This window comes from Arvicola amphibius, chromosome 18, assembly GCF_903992535.2.
Source record: "Arvicola amphibius chromosome 18, mArvAmp1.2, whole genome shotgun sequence".
Classification (NCBI taxonomy): domain Eukaryota; kingdom Metazoa; phylum Chordata; class Mammalia; order Rodentia; family Cricetidae; genus Arvicola; species Arvicola amphibius.
Genome location: NC_052064.1, coordinates 12,268,171 through 12,287,454, shown reverse-complemented (window position 1 = coordinate 12,287,454; position 19,284 = coordinate 12,268,171). Strand labels below are relative to the sequence as shown.

Below are 19,284 nucleotides of genomic sequence, written 5' to 3'. Positions count from 1 at the left end.
TTCAAAAATAAGCAGTCAATATGGTTTTATTTCCCTTTAGTCTTTTTCTGGCAATCTTAAGCTTAGAATATACAAGACTTTTAAGTATAACGAACAAAAGTTTGGATGGATGACAAAGAAGGACATGCTGATTTTTTTTTGCCCCTCAAATTATCTATAGGTTTTTAAAGAGGCAGACGATAGTCATTAATTTATCTCTGTCCACTCAAGCCTTTCAAACCTGTGAGTTCTAAAGATCATAGTTTCTTTCTAGTATGCGCACTGGTTTGTACTGCACCCCCATGGATCTACGTCACTTATATAAGAATACCCCCCACAAAGCATTTAACCACATTCCTCAGGGCAAGAAAGAATAGCTGCTAAGACTGACGAAAAGATTCCATATCTCATGAGAAAATATATAATCTGCTTTACATATTTTTCATACTTAAATTTATATCAAAGACAGCAGGAAAATAAGGCATGGTTAATAATGGCTCAAGGAGGTTCTGACTGGTACAACAGACTTGTTCTTATATTATTGAACTTCAAGCATTTATTATCAAAATTAAAAATGAAGCTTCAGCCGTATATAAAGTCATGATCCCAGTCGGCGGTTGTCCGGGAGTGTTGTTGGAAACCTGCACACAGCACTGAAGGCCAGGAGAAAGCAAGGGCGGGCTCCAGTTGGAATGTTGAGTGTATTCAGACCGCGTTCTCTGGTCTTAGATGGTCATGACACACTGAATGAACTTAAAAAAGGAAATTAGTGTTACATTACAGACTGCAAAATACTGAGGGTGCTGTAGCCTCCCTGTGGGCACCTTCCATTGGCATTGTGGGCAAACAAGAAGAATAAACAAATCTGAACTTTCTAAGTTATGCATAAATGAAATGTAGGGTGGGAAGAGTCTTCCTAGCCGGGGAACTTTCTATTGTAAAGTCCGATGAGTTCCTCATTTTTATGGGAAGGAGGAATCACTTCCACAGATAAAAGAATTTCAATCCGAAATGGTATTGAAGAGTCTAAAAACAGTCATGGTCAAAAGTACTTGCCCAGAAGAACAAGGAACAAATTCACACTGTCTCATCGTGAGACGCCTTCCAAACTAACTTCACCCTACTACTCTAGCCGGGCACTTTTGACACCATCGTCCTGTCCTGTAAAGTCTGCTCCTTCAGCGTCACAGAGAAAAGCTGGCCCTGCTCCAGCAACTCAGAAATGCACTTTTAGCAACATCAGGATTGGCCGTGGTGACATTGCTGTCACCTCCCTACAGACCCACTAGACCAGTGGTTCTCAGCCTTCCTAATGCTGTGACCCTTTAATTCAGTTCCTCATGTTGTGGTGACGCCTGGCTATAAAATTATTTTCATTGCTACTTCAAAACGATAATTTTGCTACTCTTATGAATCGTCATGTAAATATCTGATATGCAGGGTATCTGATACGTGATCCCTGTATGAAAAGGCTGTTAGACCTCCCAAAGGGGTCACAACTCAAAGGCTTAGAACCACTGCACTAGGCCCTGCCCCCTAAGCTTATTTTCAACACTGGTAAGGAGCCCCACCACTAATTCCTGCAACCAACTCATCGGTTCATATTTGAGAGAAAAACCAAAGATTAGGACATTTAGAAGCCTCTTTAGAGGTCCCCTCTGATGCCAAAGTCTTTTCCCCTCCCTGGGTTATCACTGTAAATAATTTGTCTAAAATCGTGATTTCAGTTGGTGCCTGCCTTATGTTCTCACGGAACAACACAGGCATGCAAAGCACCGCTGGAAGCTACCTAAGTGACGTTTGTTTTATACAGTGAGAGCAGATACATGTCTGTATTTGCACGACACCTCTAGACACAGCTGACTGAAACCTGCCAACCGCTCTTTGAAAGAGGCCTTGTTATTACTTCATATGTATGTGCACGCTGTGTCGGGATGGACATGTATGTGGTGGTGAAGGGACAATCATCAAGCATCATGCCTCAGGTACTGCCCTGAGAGTGATTCTCGCTGGCCTAAAACTCACTAATCAGGCTTGGCTGGAGGGTCAGCAAGTCCTGGGAACAACCTGTCTCTACCTCCCTACTACTGGGATTACAGAGTGTTGCCGTACCAGCATTTTGCACAGGGGTTCTGGGGATTGAACTCGGGTCCTCATGTTTGTCTGCCAACCATGCTATCATCCCAGCCTGAAAGAGACGTCATCATAATGGCGCCTGCTTCACTCCGTCTCAGAGTAACCAGGGAAATCTACTTATAGGACCCAGTCAATAAGAGCAAGTTTTGAAGTAATCCTCCTGCCTCATCTTCAGAAGTGTTGGGATTACAAGGCATGAACCACCATATCCTGTTATGTTTTCTGTTTGTTTACTTGAGGCAGAGACTTACAAGCACAGCACAGGCTGGCCTTGAACTTATGGCAATCCGCCTGCCTCAGCCTCCTGAATGCATACATGTGCCACCATGTCCATATTCTTAATAGGGAACTTCAAAAAGGAAAGCTATTTTATATACAATATGTCTTCTGCCTAGCGCTTATTTACTGAGACTTACATCATCATATGAGAAATTCACCATTCCTTGTTGACCAGAATCCCGTCTTCGAAAGGTATCTGCAAAACAACACAGGAAAATAGAGTTTTTCTTTCAACAGTTTTTTCCAAAATCACAACAGCTATTTGGCAGCAGGATCAAACTTGAATAACATCTAAATTCAACAACCAGTCCACATAAGGCCAAAGAAAAATAGTCAGCTATAGGGATATTTAAAGATTTAATATAGCAGTGATATCATGGGCGGAACGTGGTCCATGGTCGTGGATCTGAGAAAAATAACTGGTCTCAGCAGAAGCATTTGAGCTTTCGAGGCCCTTAACTGCAGTGAAAGCTTAGGGCTCCAGATACTGTAGTAACACACACGCCACTTAAGCAAAGAAACAGATGGGTACAGTCAATAACATGGCAAACCGGCTGTGACCCAAAATCCCACTCATTTTAGCCCCGCTGACCAAAACGGAGTAGTTTTTATTCTTTTCCATGTGTCCCAGAGTTGAGGAGAATTCCTCGTAACCGCACTCCGATTGAAACTGCACAAATCAGGGCTGTGGGTGTAGCACACCCACATTCACCTGACAGTTTGTGTGGGCAGCTTGTGACTGCAGCGCCAGAAACAAATACACTTAAATGCAGACAGTTCTAGCTGCAGCGCTGAAATAAAATACACGGCAATTACTCTCTCGTCTAAAAATATCTGGATAGCCTGTTTTGCTCCATTTGCTTAGTGGTTGTGGGAAGGGTCTACCAATGCACCCCTTGAAACCACAGAAAAACTGGGCAGAATGGAAGTTCAGAGGCATGGAGAGATGTCATAGAAAGGGTCTCCCAGGCTCCCGCTGTGCTGGCAGGTTTCGGGGAACACACCTGTGAGAGCCCTCAGTTTGACACAGCAGGCGATGTAATCGTCAAAGGTGATCTTCCCGCTGGTGCTGTACCGCTTTGCAATGAAAGTCACAGTTTGCGGGTTCAACCGAAATCCTGGAAGGCAGGAACATCACTCAGCCAGAAAAAGCTGAAGGCGTGTAAAAACAGCAACAAGGAAACCCAAAACAACAACAACAACAACAACAACAGCAAAAACACTAAAAATAGACGATTGAAAGAAAGAACCGTCTTCCGTTCTTCGGCACACACGGGTAGAGAAAGAAAATGCAGCTAGCAGTGAATGGAGAAGCTCTGGTTGGGAATACGAACCCATTGTCATCAGGGCTTTCTGCAGCTCCTGCGGATCCACTGTCCCACTCCTGTCGCTGTCAAAGCTGATGAAGTGCTGTCGCCAGCCATTCAGCACAGCCCAGAGCTCCTTAAATTCATTGAATCCCATGGTGCCAGACATATCTCTCTGGACTAGAGTCAAGGACCGGAGCTGACTCATTTCACAGCGTAATGGTTTCAGGAGAGAATGAAGACAGTAAGGAGAACGCAATGGTCTTTCTGTTACAATGGCAAAATGACAAAAATGGCAAAAAGACACCCTAAATTTTAAAAGAGCTATTCTATGTTCTGTATTCTTGTTGCTATGATTAATGATAACTGATGTAGTAAGCGGCTTATGGCTTTAAAGCTCTGAGCACCTGATGACGTGGCATTGTGAGCCAAGTAAGAAGCAGTTTTCTTACTGGAGCTGGACGTACTTCCTAGGCGCTCTAGGTTTGGGGTTCTGATATTCCCTTGCTAAGCCCTCAGACCCAAGGATTTCACCAGAAGAAAATGTGTTGCAGTGGAAAGTACCGCGGGGGACACGCTAGTCAAACTGAGACTAACAACTGGCTGGCATTCTTCTCTCCTTTGATGCCTTATTGAACTAACACACACACTCTCCCACCTGTCTCTCTTGAGGAAGGATCTCCAGAGTTCAGGCCTCCAACTCAGGTTGCCCTCAAACTCACAGTGATCCTCCTGCCTCAGCATCCCGAGTGCTGGGATTACAGGCATGAGCCACAACACCTCTGGCTCCTTGTGCAATCTTAAACAACCTTCCGTTTGCTAAACTTCCTGCCTGTTCTTTACACTAAATTACATCCTAACAGCTAGTCATTTCACCAAGCATTTCGGTGGTTGCTTGCTATTTTGTATTTACTTGTTATTCATCCTGAGATGACTTGTTTTCGAAAGATAATTTATTTGTTTTCACCACAGAAAAACACTCTAGACAACCATCAAGGTAAAGGATACATCCAACATTGAAACCATAAGGCGACAAGTCTCCAGATTAAAAGCTGGTAAAAAAAAAAAAAGTACATGAATAAGTTTTTCAAAATTTCATATTACATTGGAATCATTCAAATTATAAGTTTTAAAACATGCTACCCAGTTTGGATGCTACTCCCCCGCCATTTTGTGGTGTTTGGCTTGTACCAGTCTTGTGGGACCATGAGTCAAACACGGCCCAGTTTCAAAATGTTTACTACACGTATTGGCCCATGTTATAGATACCTGTGGGAACCCCAATTCTCAATCACCTTGAACACAGGGCTAGGATCACCTGGCAGCCCCCCTGTTACTCCTGGTCTAGTCATTTCCATAAACTATCGGGCTCCATGGGCTCCTTAACAAATATCCCTGATTTTGTTTTGCTAAGCCTCTCCCCAGTTCCTAAGATCTGGAATTATCTGAAGAATCCGTAGCAATACCAAGGTCCTGCAGACTGCTGATCTTGGCTGAGCAGAACATTGTGTAGACAGAATGCAGGGTTCCCCCATACAGAGGGCTCTAGGGGGATCTGCTCTGAGGGTCATAGCCAGAACCCCTACATGTGAGGGCATCCTTGAATTTTCCCAGCTCACCAACAGCCAGGCAGGATCGCCACAGGAAACTTCCGTAATGGAAGGAACCGTGCTCCCTCTGCCTTTTGTAATACTGTCCTGTCTGCCTGAATTATGTATACACAGCATCCCCAGCCTAGGTACCAGTTCTGCAGACACACTTCTGTCTTGACCATGTGGCTGCGGGTAGGATCCCAGCCTAAGAATTTATCTGTCATCTTCACCGGGTGGAGCTGTTTCTGTACACCCGGTGTAACTCTGTCCATCAAGACTGGACAGGTTGTTTGAAGGGATGAGCGGCTGGAAGGACAGACAGAATTCTCACCCTGCGACAGGAACTGTAGTTTAATGTAGAAGTATGTCTCTTTCAAGAAGGCTAAGGAGAAATGTGGGTTATTATTATTTATTATTATTTTGGTTTTTTCGAGATAGGGTCTCTCTGGCAACAGCCTCTAGCTGTCCTGGAACACACACTGCAGACCAGGCTGGCCTTGAACTCACAGAGATCTGCCTGCCTTTGCCTCCCAAGTGCTGGGATTAAAGGTGTGTATCACCATTACCCAGCAAGTGTTGCTATTTTTTTAATAGAATATTCTGGGTTTGAGTGATACTTAAAAATTGTTCATCTTAGATCAAATACCAATATAGCTATAGGCCCATGGTTTCCTCATTTTATTAAATGTGTTTATTTGGCTCTTTTGAGATAGAGCGTCATTGTAGCCCAGGCTGCCTTCAGCTGCATGTAGGTGTCGACCTCCAGCTCCTGCTCCTTCAGCCTCCACCTCCCAAGTGTGCAGACTGCAGGCACGGATTACCGTGCTCAGCTAATTTCTCTGTCCTAAAGTTTCCCGGGCATATTAGCCAACAGCCAAGCACCAAGCGATTGACAGATGCAGGGTCCGCGAGCTAGGGAACACACAGTGAGATGAAGCTGAGCACAGGTGTCCCCTGAATTTGGGGGAGGCAAACAGGCCTTGCTCAACCTTACTATATTTTCATCGGAAACAGCTTTTATTAATGTCAATCATTCAAGATAATTTCAAAACCATCCATGTGTGGCCACTTCCCCCCTCCCCCGCTGCTGCTTCCGTTTGCTTCTGCAATGCCCCAACCATCTTTCCATCCTGTAGAAGCAATGCAGACGGCCTAGAAAGGAAGGAAGCCTACTCTGCCCGCATCTGCCAAGCTGCTTACAGAGGAACCAAATTCAAGGGAAGGAGAAGCAGAATTTCTGTTGTGGAGCCTGGAACAAGCCCCATCAAGACCCCTCTAGGGATGGCAGCTTCTTGTCTGGAGTATCCCAGATGCCCCATCCACTCCAAGTCTGTGGGCGATGACTTGGAATCTGAGTCTAAAAAGATGGATGGCTGTAGGGTTTCTGTACTTCAGAACTCTTGGCAGCCCAGAAATGGGGTGGCATATAACTAATTAACTAGATCACATGGACCTTGCATTTCGGGAAATGTCTTCTTATAATGCATTGGCTTAAGGCCATCACAAAATTGATTTTCAAATGAAAATTTTAAAATGTACTATTACAGCCGGGCGGTGGTGGTGCACGCCTTTAATCCCAGCACTCGGGAGGCAGAGGCAGGCGGATCTCTGAGTTCAAGGCCAGCCTGGTCTACAAGAGCTAGTTCCAGGACAGGCTCTAGAAACTACAGGGAAATCCTGTCTCGAAAAACCAAAAAAAAAAAAAAATGTACTATTACAATTACTTATTTGCTGTGTGTAGGGTGGTGTAAGGTGTGTGTCAGAGAGTCAGAGGACAACTTTCAGGAGTTGGTGCAGAACCAGGGTTTGAACTCAGGTCATCAGTCTTGGTGGCAAAGAGCAGCTGAGGCATCTCACCAGCCCTCAGAATGAAGTCCTGCAGGAACTGCTCTCTAAGGCTACAGTGCACATTAGTCTCTTTAGAATCTGGTGCATCTTTTCTACTTCGAAAGGCTGCAGGCTGATAAGACACCTCACTGGGTAAACTCCATTAGATCTTCCTCCTTTACCTCAACTGCCTGACGTTAAAAATTAACAGCTTAAATACAATACTCACAGTTCAGTTCCCCTCACCTAGAAAGGGCTTCTCTTGTTTAGGACCAAATTAAAATGACAGAAATTTGAAAAGGCCCTTTTCTTTTGAATTAATTTCCCAGCCATGGAACAGAAACAGGACACTGAAGTCACACAAGACAAGGGAACAACAGAAACATGAGTGTTGTAAAGATGGCCATCTAGAGAACCCAGTGCCTCCAACAGCTGACGATGCCCCACAAATGCTCAGCTGTGAATTCTAGTTCATTCTAACTTACAGGTTCCTAGGGAGTTGGAGGTGTCAGTTTGATGTCATGACTAATTCACAAGTGGAAAAGAAGTGAGAAGGGAGCCCACTTGAGCTAAGTCACTATTATTTGTCCTAGAAACTTCTCGTGGTCAAGGCTAGATTTTAAGGAAAACAGATAAAGACAGCAGAGCGTGAGACGATCAACCCTGGCCGGGATGCAGGATCTGTGCCATGTTTCCTTCTCTGTGCAGCTTGGAGCACAGTACTGAAAGGGGCAGAGTGGGATTGTGCTGAGTAACTGTGCTGCACACCCTGTCTGCAAAGATGGAGGAAGGAGCAGAAGGGCTAGTGTGAGGTGACAGCACCAGCAGAACGGGTACTCTGTCCTCAGCAGGAACACATCTTCTCAGGTGGAAGGATGAATGACCTAGGGAATGTCACAGCCAGCAAGCGTTTGTCTGACGAGTAGCAAGCCAAGGGCCCAGAGATCAGACTATAGGTCTGGCCACTCTCTCAGGGCCACCAAAGTTAGAACAGAATAAGCACTTGGCAAATGGTCAGTGGTACGTGTTAGCACTTATCATTAACGATACCTGATCTGGCAGATTCCATTTCAGCACCTTAACTTGTTCCCTGTCAGGGAGGCCACCCAAACTGTATCACTGGTTTGAATGGCTTCTGTACACAGGAAACCCAAATCCAAGAAATCCACTAACCTGTCTGGTAGACTAGTGACTTAGAAACTATGCTCAATTAACATGCAAAAAAAAAAAAAAACAGTAGTGTGTTGGATCAGAAAAGTTTGATTTCTTTAAAGGAACAATCACAGTTAACAGCTGAGCTACAGAGAAGCGGGTGTGATTAGAAGAATCTGGGACCACGAGCTTACGTTTGTATCCTCCAGCAATGCCGGACTGCGTCAGACATCTCTGCAGCTCGTCGGCGTCAATTTGTCCATCCTTATAAAACAAACAGACAAAAAACAGGAAGCAGAAAAACGACAGTGAGCTGTAGTTTCAAGTCCTTAGACAAGGGCAAGAGAAAATGATTATATGTAGCATTTTTTTAAAGGAATTCCTTTCAAAATTGGGCACTCTTCTCCCTACCCTACCCTAATTCCAAAAAGAATTTGACAATGAGAAAAATATTTGTCGTCACAAACAGTCTCTACTCTGTTTGAGCCAAGAAATGATCAAAACTAATCATTTAAAAATATAATTAGTTATGGGATTGTTTAAAAACATATTCTTCAACCCCTTTTTGAGAGAAAGAGGAAGAAGGGTATATAGTAGACTTTTTGGGCATCAATAAATACAAGGCCTGGCCCAAGGAGAAAGAGGCTTGCTCTTGAACCAACTTATGGCATAGGAGACAGTGTTTTCTGAGCACAATTATATGCAGAAGACATATGGTAGGTATGGTAGGCTCTCAGACCTTCTTATTGGCTGACTGAGGTCAAAACTGTCTCATTTTTAGGGATTTTAAATAAAACACATAAATCTAAGTTGGCAAGAACCATTATGTTATAAATAAGGAACAATAATTTGGAATTATTAATGACGAATGTGTGGAATAGAGGCCAGGGCTGCTGAAAGCCAAGCAGGCGGGGTCACTTACATGCTGGAGCCAACGGCAATCTAAGAAAGCTAGGCTTGAGGTGTGCTATGTCTTGTGGTTTCAAAGACACCGATCAATAACAGATTAAGTAGAAATTCGAGAAGAAAGTCTCCCAGTCTTTGACTCAATTTTCCATTCAAATTCTCAACGCTGTGTTTCTTAGAGTACCACTTTCAAAGGCGGCCCGAGGGTTTTGCTTACTATATTCTACAACATCACAACATCTACAGCATCTTTTCTTTCTTTCTTTCTTTCTTTCTTTCTTTTTTTCTATCAGATCTTGATTCCATTTTTTATGGCTCTTGTTGTTAAAACTAAGGTGAACAAGCAGGATAAACATCCCTTCTGGACACGTTTGGATGACGTCAAGGGTACATTTACCAAACACAGAGTTCATGACCTTGCAAGCTGGTCCTTGCAAGTGTCCTTCCTCCCAGCAGCCGTAGACGGTCACACAGGAAGGGGAGTGGGACTTAGGACTTGACTAGGTGGCCTGGATTCTTTCTCTGGGTCAGTAGGTCATATACCTAATAAGGACAGAAACGCTAGCAGGGGAAGATCATCTACAGTAGGGAGAGAGGTCAGCTTCCAAATACAGACAGTAACTCACCTTCCTGGAAGCCTGTGGCTCTTTACACTTCTCTACCTCCTAAGGGAGTAGATGGCTAATTATCAAGTCCAACTGAAAGTAGATATCATAATTGGGCTACAGAATTACTAAGGCACGTCTTTAGGTTGGACAAAGGTTTTATGTTCAGAACGTGAATTTCTTCCCCCCAAACACAACTTTACCCTGATAATATGGTTCTATAGGCATCTTTCTACTTTGTAGGTCTTCAAAGTATGTTTATAAGCCCCCTTTGGTTCAACCGAACCCCTAGTTCAATCACAAGGTGAGTTGTGAACTGATCTAGCATGAATACAGGTGTTCTCTGCCCAACTTTGTCCAGGACTAAAATAAGCATGTTTTAGTTTTCCTTTCCTTTTCCTTCTTTGGCTCAAGCAAAGGGATTCATTTCCAGGGTGAAGTTCGTTTAGCTGTCACTGCGGCACTGAATGGTAACACAAACAGATGTAACAATGCTTCAGTATTAAAAGGAAGGTCTAACCTGTCCAGCCACAGCAGCGAAGTAACCGTAGAGCGGATCCTGAGTTTGTCCTGGGAACGCAGGCCCTCCAGGAGCACCTCCATACTGCTTAAAGGAAACGCAAAAGCATCAGAACAGAATCTGGTTTCTTCTTTCACCATGCACAAATTTTGCACAAAGCAGAGGCAACACAGGATCTCCCTCCCAGCGACCTCACACTCCTGCGCAGTGACCCACCCTGTTCTTCCACTCCCGCTCCACTGATATTTAAAAGCAGGCAAGTTGGTCCAAAACAAGACTCCCGTAAAGTGATGCCACTATATGCGAAGCCACATAAACTCTCTATCAACTAGGAGGTTGCATAGGTGAATGTAACCGAAGCAAGTGATTTAGCAGCAAGGCTCAGGACTATTTTCCTGTTGCTTTTCTCTCTCTCTCTCTCTCTCTCTCTCTCTCTCTCTCTCTCTCTCTCTCTCTCTCTCTCTCTCTCTCTCTCTCTCTCTTTCAATGATGTTTTAAAAGCGCTTTTAGTACTAGGTAAGGCTGGAATTGGTACAGGGTTGACAGGTGTGGCCTGGGAGGAAGAAGGATGGCACCGCTGTATCTCAGACGAGGGTCCTCTGTCTCTGACAGTACATCTCTAACACCTGGCGAGGTGGTCTTTCTCTAGGGCTCCAGTTCATTTCTCTAGACTTTCTGGTCTCCCTGTCACTTTTTGTTCAAGAGAGTGACCACAGGACCGTGCTAGATCAAGATGGCTGTTGTTGCTTTGGGGGCATTCGAGAGAAAGCAGGAAGTGAGCATACAGCCTGCACTATCTCACGCCCCATTTCCAAGTTACCGAGTGGGCTTCCCGGGTCGCAGTCCACCCACCCGTTGTCCAGAGAGAGCCCCTAGGAAGATAGGGACAGAAGAATGCAGTGGGGCCGAGGATGGACATCAGGGGCCAGGCGTACGCGCGGGGAGCATCTGGGATGGGGATCCTCCGGCAGCGCCTCCTCCCGAGCGTCCGGGACGCCCTCTCGCCCCGGGAGCAGCGAGGCTGCGGTGCCCGCGCTCTGCACTTACCCCGCCTGGGTAGTACCCGCCGCCGGCGCCAGGGTGCCCCGGGTACGCCATGGTGCAGACTGCGCCTCCGCCCTGCTCTGCACGTCGGCTGCTCCGCCCGTCTGCCTGTCCGGAGCCGCCCCGGAGCGCACCACGCCGCCCCACGGGGGACACCTCCCGCCGCCACCCACCCGTGACCCCTCCGTGCCATCCCGCGTGCCGCCAGCTCTCTGCTGCCTCCGAGCTGGGTAAGCGCCCTGCACGACCCTCGGTCCGACGGTGACCAGGGCCCCAGAGGCAGTACGCTCCAGGAACCGTTCTCCCTCCCGGTCTAGTGGCACATTCCGACATCCATGCACCGCCCTGGGTGGTTTTTTTTCCTCCTTCTTCCTACTGTGCTATTTTGTGGTACATTTGTTATTTTACGCCGGTTGTTGGGCGGGGGTGGGTTGGGATAAGAGCGCTGTGCAATATTGTAGGGGAAAAGTTGTAAGAGCAACTCAATGGATGAAAGAGACACTTTAAAATCAAACTAGGAAAACACCTTTGAAAACCGGATGAAACTTCAGAACTATGCAGGGGGAATTTAGCTTTGAATGAGGGTGGAGTGTTTCTTTGCCAACTGTTAAGCTGGGTGTAGCTGGTGCGATTGCGAAGTGGGTGGAGTGGGGTAAGAGAAGGGGCACATTTTCTAGGCTTGACAGCCTCACCCAGATCATTCGTAGAAAACTGAATTGATGTATTTTCTGGATGATTCAAAAAAGAAACAACTGTTCTCATGAACACTCCTGGAAGGGATATGTAACTCGCTTGGGTTGTTCAGAAAATTCTCCACAGTTTTCTTTTTCGCTTTTTAGTATAATTGAGACATGAGAAAACCGTTGGCTCCCCCTTGACTGTTAGGGACTGCACGGAGCATTTCTGTTGTTTGGTCTTATGCTTTCCCTCTGGGGACCAGGCTCTCAGGCTAGCCCAGATCTCCTGGCCTGCTGGGTCATCATGCCTGCCTGTTTTTCCGATTTTGCCTTTTTGAGAAAGACTTCAACGAACAGGTTTGACTATAGTGTGAGACCATGGCTTGAATCACCGGGTAAGTCATCAGCACCTCTGGCCTCCCCTTTTTGGATACATGAACTCCAAAAAAACCAGAAGTTCTGAATAGTGACGAAAATTCTAACAGTCCTCATTGTCACATAGCAAAAGCATGACGTGTGGCTTTTTTGTGTCTGAGTCTGGAGATAAAATTACTGTTTTCAGATACCATGGAAGTCCGTCCAGGTGGATTAGACTTTTTGAGGCTTTGTTTGGAGACTTTAATTAGCTAGATGATCAGGGCTGAACTTACATTTGAGTTTAAGCTCTTTCAGGGCTCAAGCCTGAAAACAAAACAAAACAAACAAAAACTGTGTCCCTAATAAAATATTTATAGCTAATACGGGATTCGTTTTATGGACAAGTGACTATACTAATTGTTATATTAGGAGTCATTAGACTCTTAGTCCCTCTCCCTTAAGAAGTGAATTTTAGTGGGGTGCCATAAATGAAATTCTTACAATGCTTGCCAACAAATTAATTAAGCCCCTGCTGCTTTGGGTTCAGGAAAAAAAAATGTGGCAGCTAATAGTGACTATATACATTACATATATGTATGTATACATATATATATACACACACATGTATATATAATTAATGAGTGTCAGACCTTTAAAAGCATTTTACCTATTTGTGTTGGTCCTCATAAAATCCTGGGGCAGCCGGGCAGTGGTTGCACATGCCTTTAACCCCAGCACTCAGGAGGCAGAGGCTAGAGGATTAGTGGATGTCTGTGAGTTCAAGGCCAACCTGGTCTAGAAGAGCAGTTCTAGGACAGGTTCCAAAGCTACAGAGAAACCCTGTCTCAAAAAAAAAAAAAAAAAAAAAAAAACCTAAAAGGAAATCAATCAGTCAATCAACCAATCAATCAATCAATCAAATCCTGGGGGACAGGTGCAATAGTCAAGGCCGCCTCCCACTGCAGCTAAACTACAATTGGTGCTTTCTTTGTGCAGTCAAGGAAGAAAAAGGAGGAAATGATCTCAGAGCTGGGCTGTGGTTTTAGGTACTCTGCCCCCCCCCCTCACCCCCAGGGACTAAAAAAATCCAGGTAGTAAATAGTTTTCCCATCACAAGCGCCCAGTAGTTTGCAAGGATAGAGCATAATTTAACAGTGTGGCTGTCTTACAGTGCCACCTGATTCATAACCGCAAAGTTGAACTTCATACAATTGTCGAATGTCAAAACAACCTTTCCCCCACCATTTAAGATGAAAGTATCATCCTTAGCTTTTCGGATGCACCCAAAAAGAGGAAGGCCAGATGTGGCCCTCAGGCAGTGGTTGGCAAACCACTGTTGAGGGACATTTGATAACACTGTGATGTTCCTAGACTACGGTAAGAAAGTTAACTCTGAATCAGAGGGTGGAGCCAGTGACTAGGTGATTGGGATTAGCCTTAGTGAAACCAGGAATATAGATAAGGGACAGGAAGGAGAAGGGAGGGCCTTGCTCTCTGATCTCTGAAAGCCAGGTCACTGGCCGGTCTCCAGTAAGAAAGAGAAGGTCAGCTGGTCGCTCCCTCTCTGTGTTTTTTGATCTATAAGGTTTTTATTTCAATATCTGATTCTCACGTTTTTATTGGTAATAAAACAATTTAGCAAAACACAGCAAACCACTGAGAGCTCAAGACTAGGCGTTTGCCTTTAGCAAACACTGAGCTGCTTTTAAGGTTATGGTGGGATGAGTCACCTTCAGGAATGGTGACTGCCTCAGGGTAAGAGCCTGTCATTAAAATGCCTACTTCAGAATCTGCCCACTGGTCAATAAAATGTACAGTAGGAGCTGGGTGGTGCTGGCACTCGCCTTTGATACCAGTGCAAGTGGATTTCTGTGAGTTCGAGGCCAGCCTAGTCTACAGAGTGAGTTCCAGGACAGGCTCCAAAGCCACACACAGAAACTCTATCTTGAAAAGCTAAAAGAGGAAAAAAAAGTGTGCAATAGGAACATGGTGAGACCGTGCTATTTGCCTGTATCCTCCTATGTAGTAATAGCCAGAACACATGCAGGATGACAAGCCAGCATGCCAGGCTGTCCTTTAAATGTTAGGCTTGCAGCACAAACCCTTTTATTCGTGGCCTGAGTGTTATAGAGCTTAAACAAGTCATGGAAGGATAAAGATTCAGTAGCACTATTGCACACTGAAGAGCGATTTTCTTTCATGGTTTCCGTATTTTTCCCCATGGAAGACGTGGAGAAGGAATGAAATAATCAACTTTATCACACTCTTGTCATATGCCAAGTGTCGTGCTAGATGCCTCCTTATGACATTGCACCTAAAGCACATCATCTTCAAGAAAGATAGACTTATGTTTTATAGATCAGGAAATTGAGAAACAAGTAACTTTCCCAAGGTCACCCACCAGATTTTTGACTCCCAATATAAGTTTAAAGCCCAAGTGTTTTAAAATAAAAACAGATTATAAAGACACTAATCCATGCTCATGTTTTCGCTATGGCAGAGCTTCCCAGAGCATCAGGACAGAAGAACCTTAGAGACAGAAAAACTCCAAAGTCCTTATGTCTATCTTGGCAATATCAATGAAGAAATACTGAACTTATCACCAAGAGGAACCTACAGGAAGATGATTACATGCCCGGCCCTGTTTCATTTTAATATTGAATCGAATAAATTTCACATTGGGATACGATAACACCTGTACCTTCAAATCGTGAGTCGTAGATGTAGGCCCTGCAGTCCACAAGCCATCTAAAGAAAGTCAGCAACAGACACCAACCTTTGTGTGTCAACGGAAGAGGGCTTTCTCTCGGGAGCCAGAATACTGTCGTTTGAAGAATGCACCAAGTCTTACAAAAAGGCCACAGAGTGTTACTCAGGCAAGTAGGCCTTACTGGAAGCTGTGACCAGACAGATGTTAAAGATTCAGTTTTGAAGCTAGAAGACAATCAGTTCTCCTGAGAACCACAGAGACTTTTGTGATCACATCCTCTAATCACAGTGTGTTGTGAATTTCAAAAAAAGAATCTAAGAAGAGCCAGTGAGTGACCCATACTTTTGAAGGGATGACCAAACTGAATATAAATACTTTGCCCTTCCCGGTAGAAACCCTGGCGTTATTTGGCTTTGACTCTTAAAAGATATTATCTGAACAAGATATTAGGCCCCACCCCCCCTTTCTGTTTCCCTCCCTTGTCATCACGGGCTGTTTGCTTCACAACACACTCCCACGGTGACCTTGGGTGTCATTATCAACCAAAGAAGCAATGGAGTGAGGAGACCCGTAACTGTGAGCCGAAACAGGCCTTTCCTCTTCACAAGCTGCTTGTCTGAGGTATTTTTGTTACAGTGATGGAAGCTAACTAACACTAACACCGAGAGGATTCTATTCTTTTTGGATATTCCCCAAGGCAAAAGGAAATGGATACTCTTGGTCCCTAAAGAAAGGTTAACATAAACCTCATCTATAACATTCGGGCAGAATTTCCTCATTTAGGTAAGGGTGAAAGGCACTGTGTTGCCGGGTAACCATAGATGTTTGGCCACTTCCTGCAGCTGGCTCAATCAAAGGTCTAATGTATGGGGAGACGTGAGCAATGCCTTTGCCAGATTAAGAGCTCAGCTTTCTTTGGGTTGTAATTTAGATGAGTCAGCTTGTTATCTAAAGCCATCTCTCTGGGGCAGGGCTATAAGTCTGTGTTAAGGCACTTGGACAGTGACCCAAGGTCCTGATTGGATCACCAGTACCGCACTCACTAAGAAATAAACTAAGAGGCAGAGGATAAAAGAAAGAAAGACACATTATGACATTATGGAAAAACTCAGATTTCTAAGTTTGAGTGGGAATGAGGATTCAATAATAACACAGACAATGAATATAAATCCTGTTTTTTTTTTTTCTTTAAAGATTCTTGGGAAAGAATGTGAACAGTGGTATATTAGTGAATAGAAGACGAGCTTTTCTCATGGCCAAGAACAGAGCTCAGTCATGTAATTTTGTTCACGGGATGGGAAAGTCCATTGCGGAAGGTTTAGCGTTTATGTGTGCAGTGCGTACTGGCTTCCCAGAGCATTATAGGGATGATGTGTTAACCCCAGCCAGTCAGTGGGATTTCCTGAACAAGGAAAACACTAACCATGTGTGCTATTAAACACAGTAGAAGAAACTAAAGTTTTGGGCTGGAGAGATGGCTCAGTGGTTAAGAGCATTGCCTGCTCTTCCAGAGGTCCTGAGTTCAATTCCCAGCAACCACATGGTGGCTCACAACCATCTGTAATGGGGTCTGGTGCCCTCTTCTGGCCTGCAGGCATACAAGCAGACAGAATACTGTATACTAAATATATATATATATATATATATATATATATATGTGTGTGTGTGTGTGTGTGTGTGTGTGTGTGTGTGTGTGTGTGTGTGAAATTAAAGTTTTAATTTAAATAGCATCGTTAACGAATGACTCCTTTGTTGGGCAATATAGGAACTGGTTCATGTAAGTTGTCATCCCTAGATCTCAGAGAAAGCAAGTTCACTTTACTTGCCTGGAGAAGCCAGGATTGGTGAGCTATGGCTCCATTAGCACGAAACAAAACACAGCCATGGCAGGTGACAAATGCCCCTAAATTAGATCGTTAGATTATTTCCGCTTTACAAAATGAAAAAACGGAGGTCCTGGGCCCTGTGCTCCCAGTCATTACAGTAGCTAAAGCGACTGAAGTATTTCATTCTTTTCTTAGGCTCACACTCTTCGCTCTCTCTGTGACTCGTCTCTTCCCTCAGATGACGGCGTGCGGGGAGAGAGGGCCAGTAACACGGCGTGAAGGCTTGCCGGTCAAGACTGTGGACCCGAGTTCGACTTACGGAACCCATATAAAGACAGAAGCGGAAGCCGACTCCACAAAGTTGGGCTTTGATGGCCAATACATCCGCTGCGGTACGCACACCTTTCTCACGGATCACACACACACTCCGCTAAATATATAAATCACACAGCTGCTCAGTTCGGGAGCCATGGCAAACCAGGGGCAGAAAGACTGTGAGAAGGTGTCTCCTAGAAATGTCAGAGAGGCTACACTCACGAAGTCTCACAAACACGGCTGCTCAAATACGGCCTGCGCAGTGAGTACACACCCATAGGCTTGCTAACATAGAAGGGGGAAGAAATCTCATGAAGCCTCAACCCGAGACAAAGAACTCCGGGCAACTGAGGAGTGCTGGGAGTGAAAAGAAGTCTTTCCCAGGGAAATCTCAGCAATTGATCATTCAGTGATCAATTGGTCAGCTCAAAAACCATGGACACACAGCAACACTGTATGGGCTCAGCAATAGGAGACTTTTTTAAAGTAAGAATGAGATAGTCTTAGAAGATGGCAGAATGCTTACCTACCATGTTTGAAGCCCTAGGTTCCACTCCCAGGAGTTACAAAAAAGTATGATAGTTCTAAGTTTATAAAGAAAATCTTCCAGAAGTTCCTTGTGTGTTTTTCTCCAAATGGGAAAGGATCCTTAGTTGATTAACCCTGATCCCGAAACGATGACATTACTATTTTGGCTAGCAAAGCTTCAGTTAAAGTTGAATGCCACACGTACACTAGATTATTATACTTGATAAACAAATAGTCAGATAGCTAAGATTCTACAAACATCTCAAACATATTTCTGGAAGAACTAGATGTATCAACTTTAACTACGTTACATGCTTTATTGAATTTTCTGGAATTTTTCTGAAACCTGTCCTGCTTCAGTCTGTTTAAGTGAAAGGCAACTTTGAGGTGAGAGGAGGCAGCTGAGTTCTTCGGAAACTGTTGAGCTAGCTACCCAGCTCAGCAAGCTTTTGGCTTTTCCTACTTTTCTCAGCAGAAATTCCAAAGTTGAGAATATACTTTTTTATTTTAATTTTCTTCACCATAATTAATGATTTTAGGTTTTACACTTAAATTTTAGCCACCTTCTAGAAAATATTGTATAGAAATAAACTTTGCAGACACCTTTAGCCTGATTAACTGTGTCAAACGGCTCATGTGTTAAGAACTTTGTCATTCTGTTAGTAGAATTAGAAACTTAGGTTGTGCGGAACTGTCTAATGTTAAATTTGTGTTTTTACTTACCTGCATCTTGCAGTCAGGTCTTCCAGGAAGGTGTGGTGATTCTTGGAGAAATGTGTATCTGCTGGCTGACCAAACTGCAGAATCAAGAAGTCTGAACCTTAATAGCCAAGTATACTATTTCCTCATAATCCTTGGCAATCAGTAACTAACCATAATCACGTTTAGACTTCCTATAGGGGCTAGTGATGTTTTTATAAAACACACTTGCTTCAGTGGCAAAAAAGAAAGATCTTAGCCAGGATAACCAGACCCTACCAGCAATGGCAAACACCGCCCCCAACATGTGTCAATATTAGACACACCTTTGGAATTATTACCTCTTTTTAAAAAATCTCCTTAAGACTGCCGTGTTGTGCGTTGCAGTAGAGGTGGTGAGAGCTAGCTCACACTGACTGCTGAGAGCCAAGTCTCAGAGATTTTGCAAGCTTGTGATTAAAGAGGATCAATATTTAAGTTAATTTTTAAAACCCCAACCTTCTGTTAGCTTAGTTAAGTAAGAAGGTGCATGGAGCTATGAAAATATAGGCTAACTATTTCTATCATATGAACCATTGTTGCTGTCTGAATGTCTTGAATTCAGTTTGTCTTTCAAGTCCTTAAAGCTCATCTCGCTCCCTCAATAAGCTGCGCCATATTTGCTGAGTGTCCATTTTTGAAAGGAGCTTTCTGGAAGGCTCCTCGCTGCACCTGGGTCTCGCTGTCCTGGAGCTGTTAGGTTCCTCTGTGCACATTCCCAGAATGTGGATCTTTGCAGTTGCTTGAGATTTCCAGGAATCAAAACAACCTTAAAGTCTCCAAAAA

The 19,284-nt window shown here is 44.3% G+C and overlaps 1 protein-coding gene across 5 annotated transcripts; it reads right to left on the bottom strand.

The window, feature by feature from the left end:
• Sri (sorcin) lies at positions 1 to 18,923 on the bottom strand. Of its 5 annotated transcripts, none has more exons than XM_038315227.1 (9): positions 18,801 to 18,923; positions 18,484 to 18,557; positions 10,304 to 10,390; positions 8,467 to 8,536; positions 4,710 to 4,753; positions 3,729 to 3,876; positions 3,399 to 3,512; positions 2,532 to 2,590; positions 1 to 731 (listed from the first exon to the last, which is right to left on the bottom strand). In XM_038315227.1, exons 2-9 carry the CDS (start codon positions 18,487 to 18,489, stop codon positions 705 to 707), a joined length of 555 nt encoding a protein of 184 aa, XP_038171155.1. In that variant the 5' UTR covers positions 18,490 to 18,557; positions 18,801 to 18,923; the 3' UTR covers positions 1 to 704. The 5 variants fall into 5 exon arrangements, with proteins under 5 accessions (XP_038171155.1, XP_038171157.1, XP_038171159.1 ...); XM_038315229.1 differs by having other exon boundaries at positions 10,304 to 10,387; XM_038315231.1 differs by having other exon boundaries at positions 10,304 to 10,387; positions 18,484 to 18,559; positions 18,804 to 18,866.
• Positions 18,924 to 19,284: the final 361 nt, after the last annotated feature.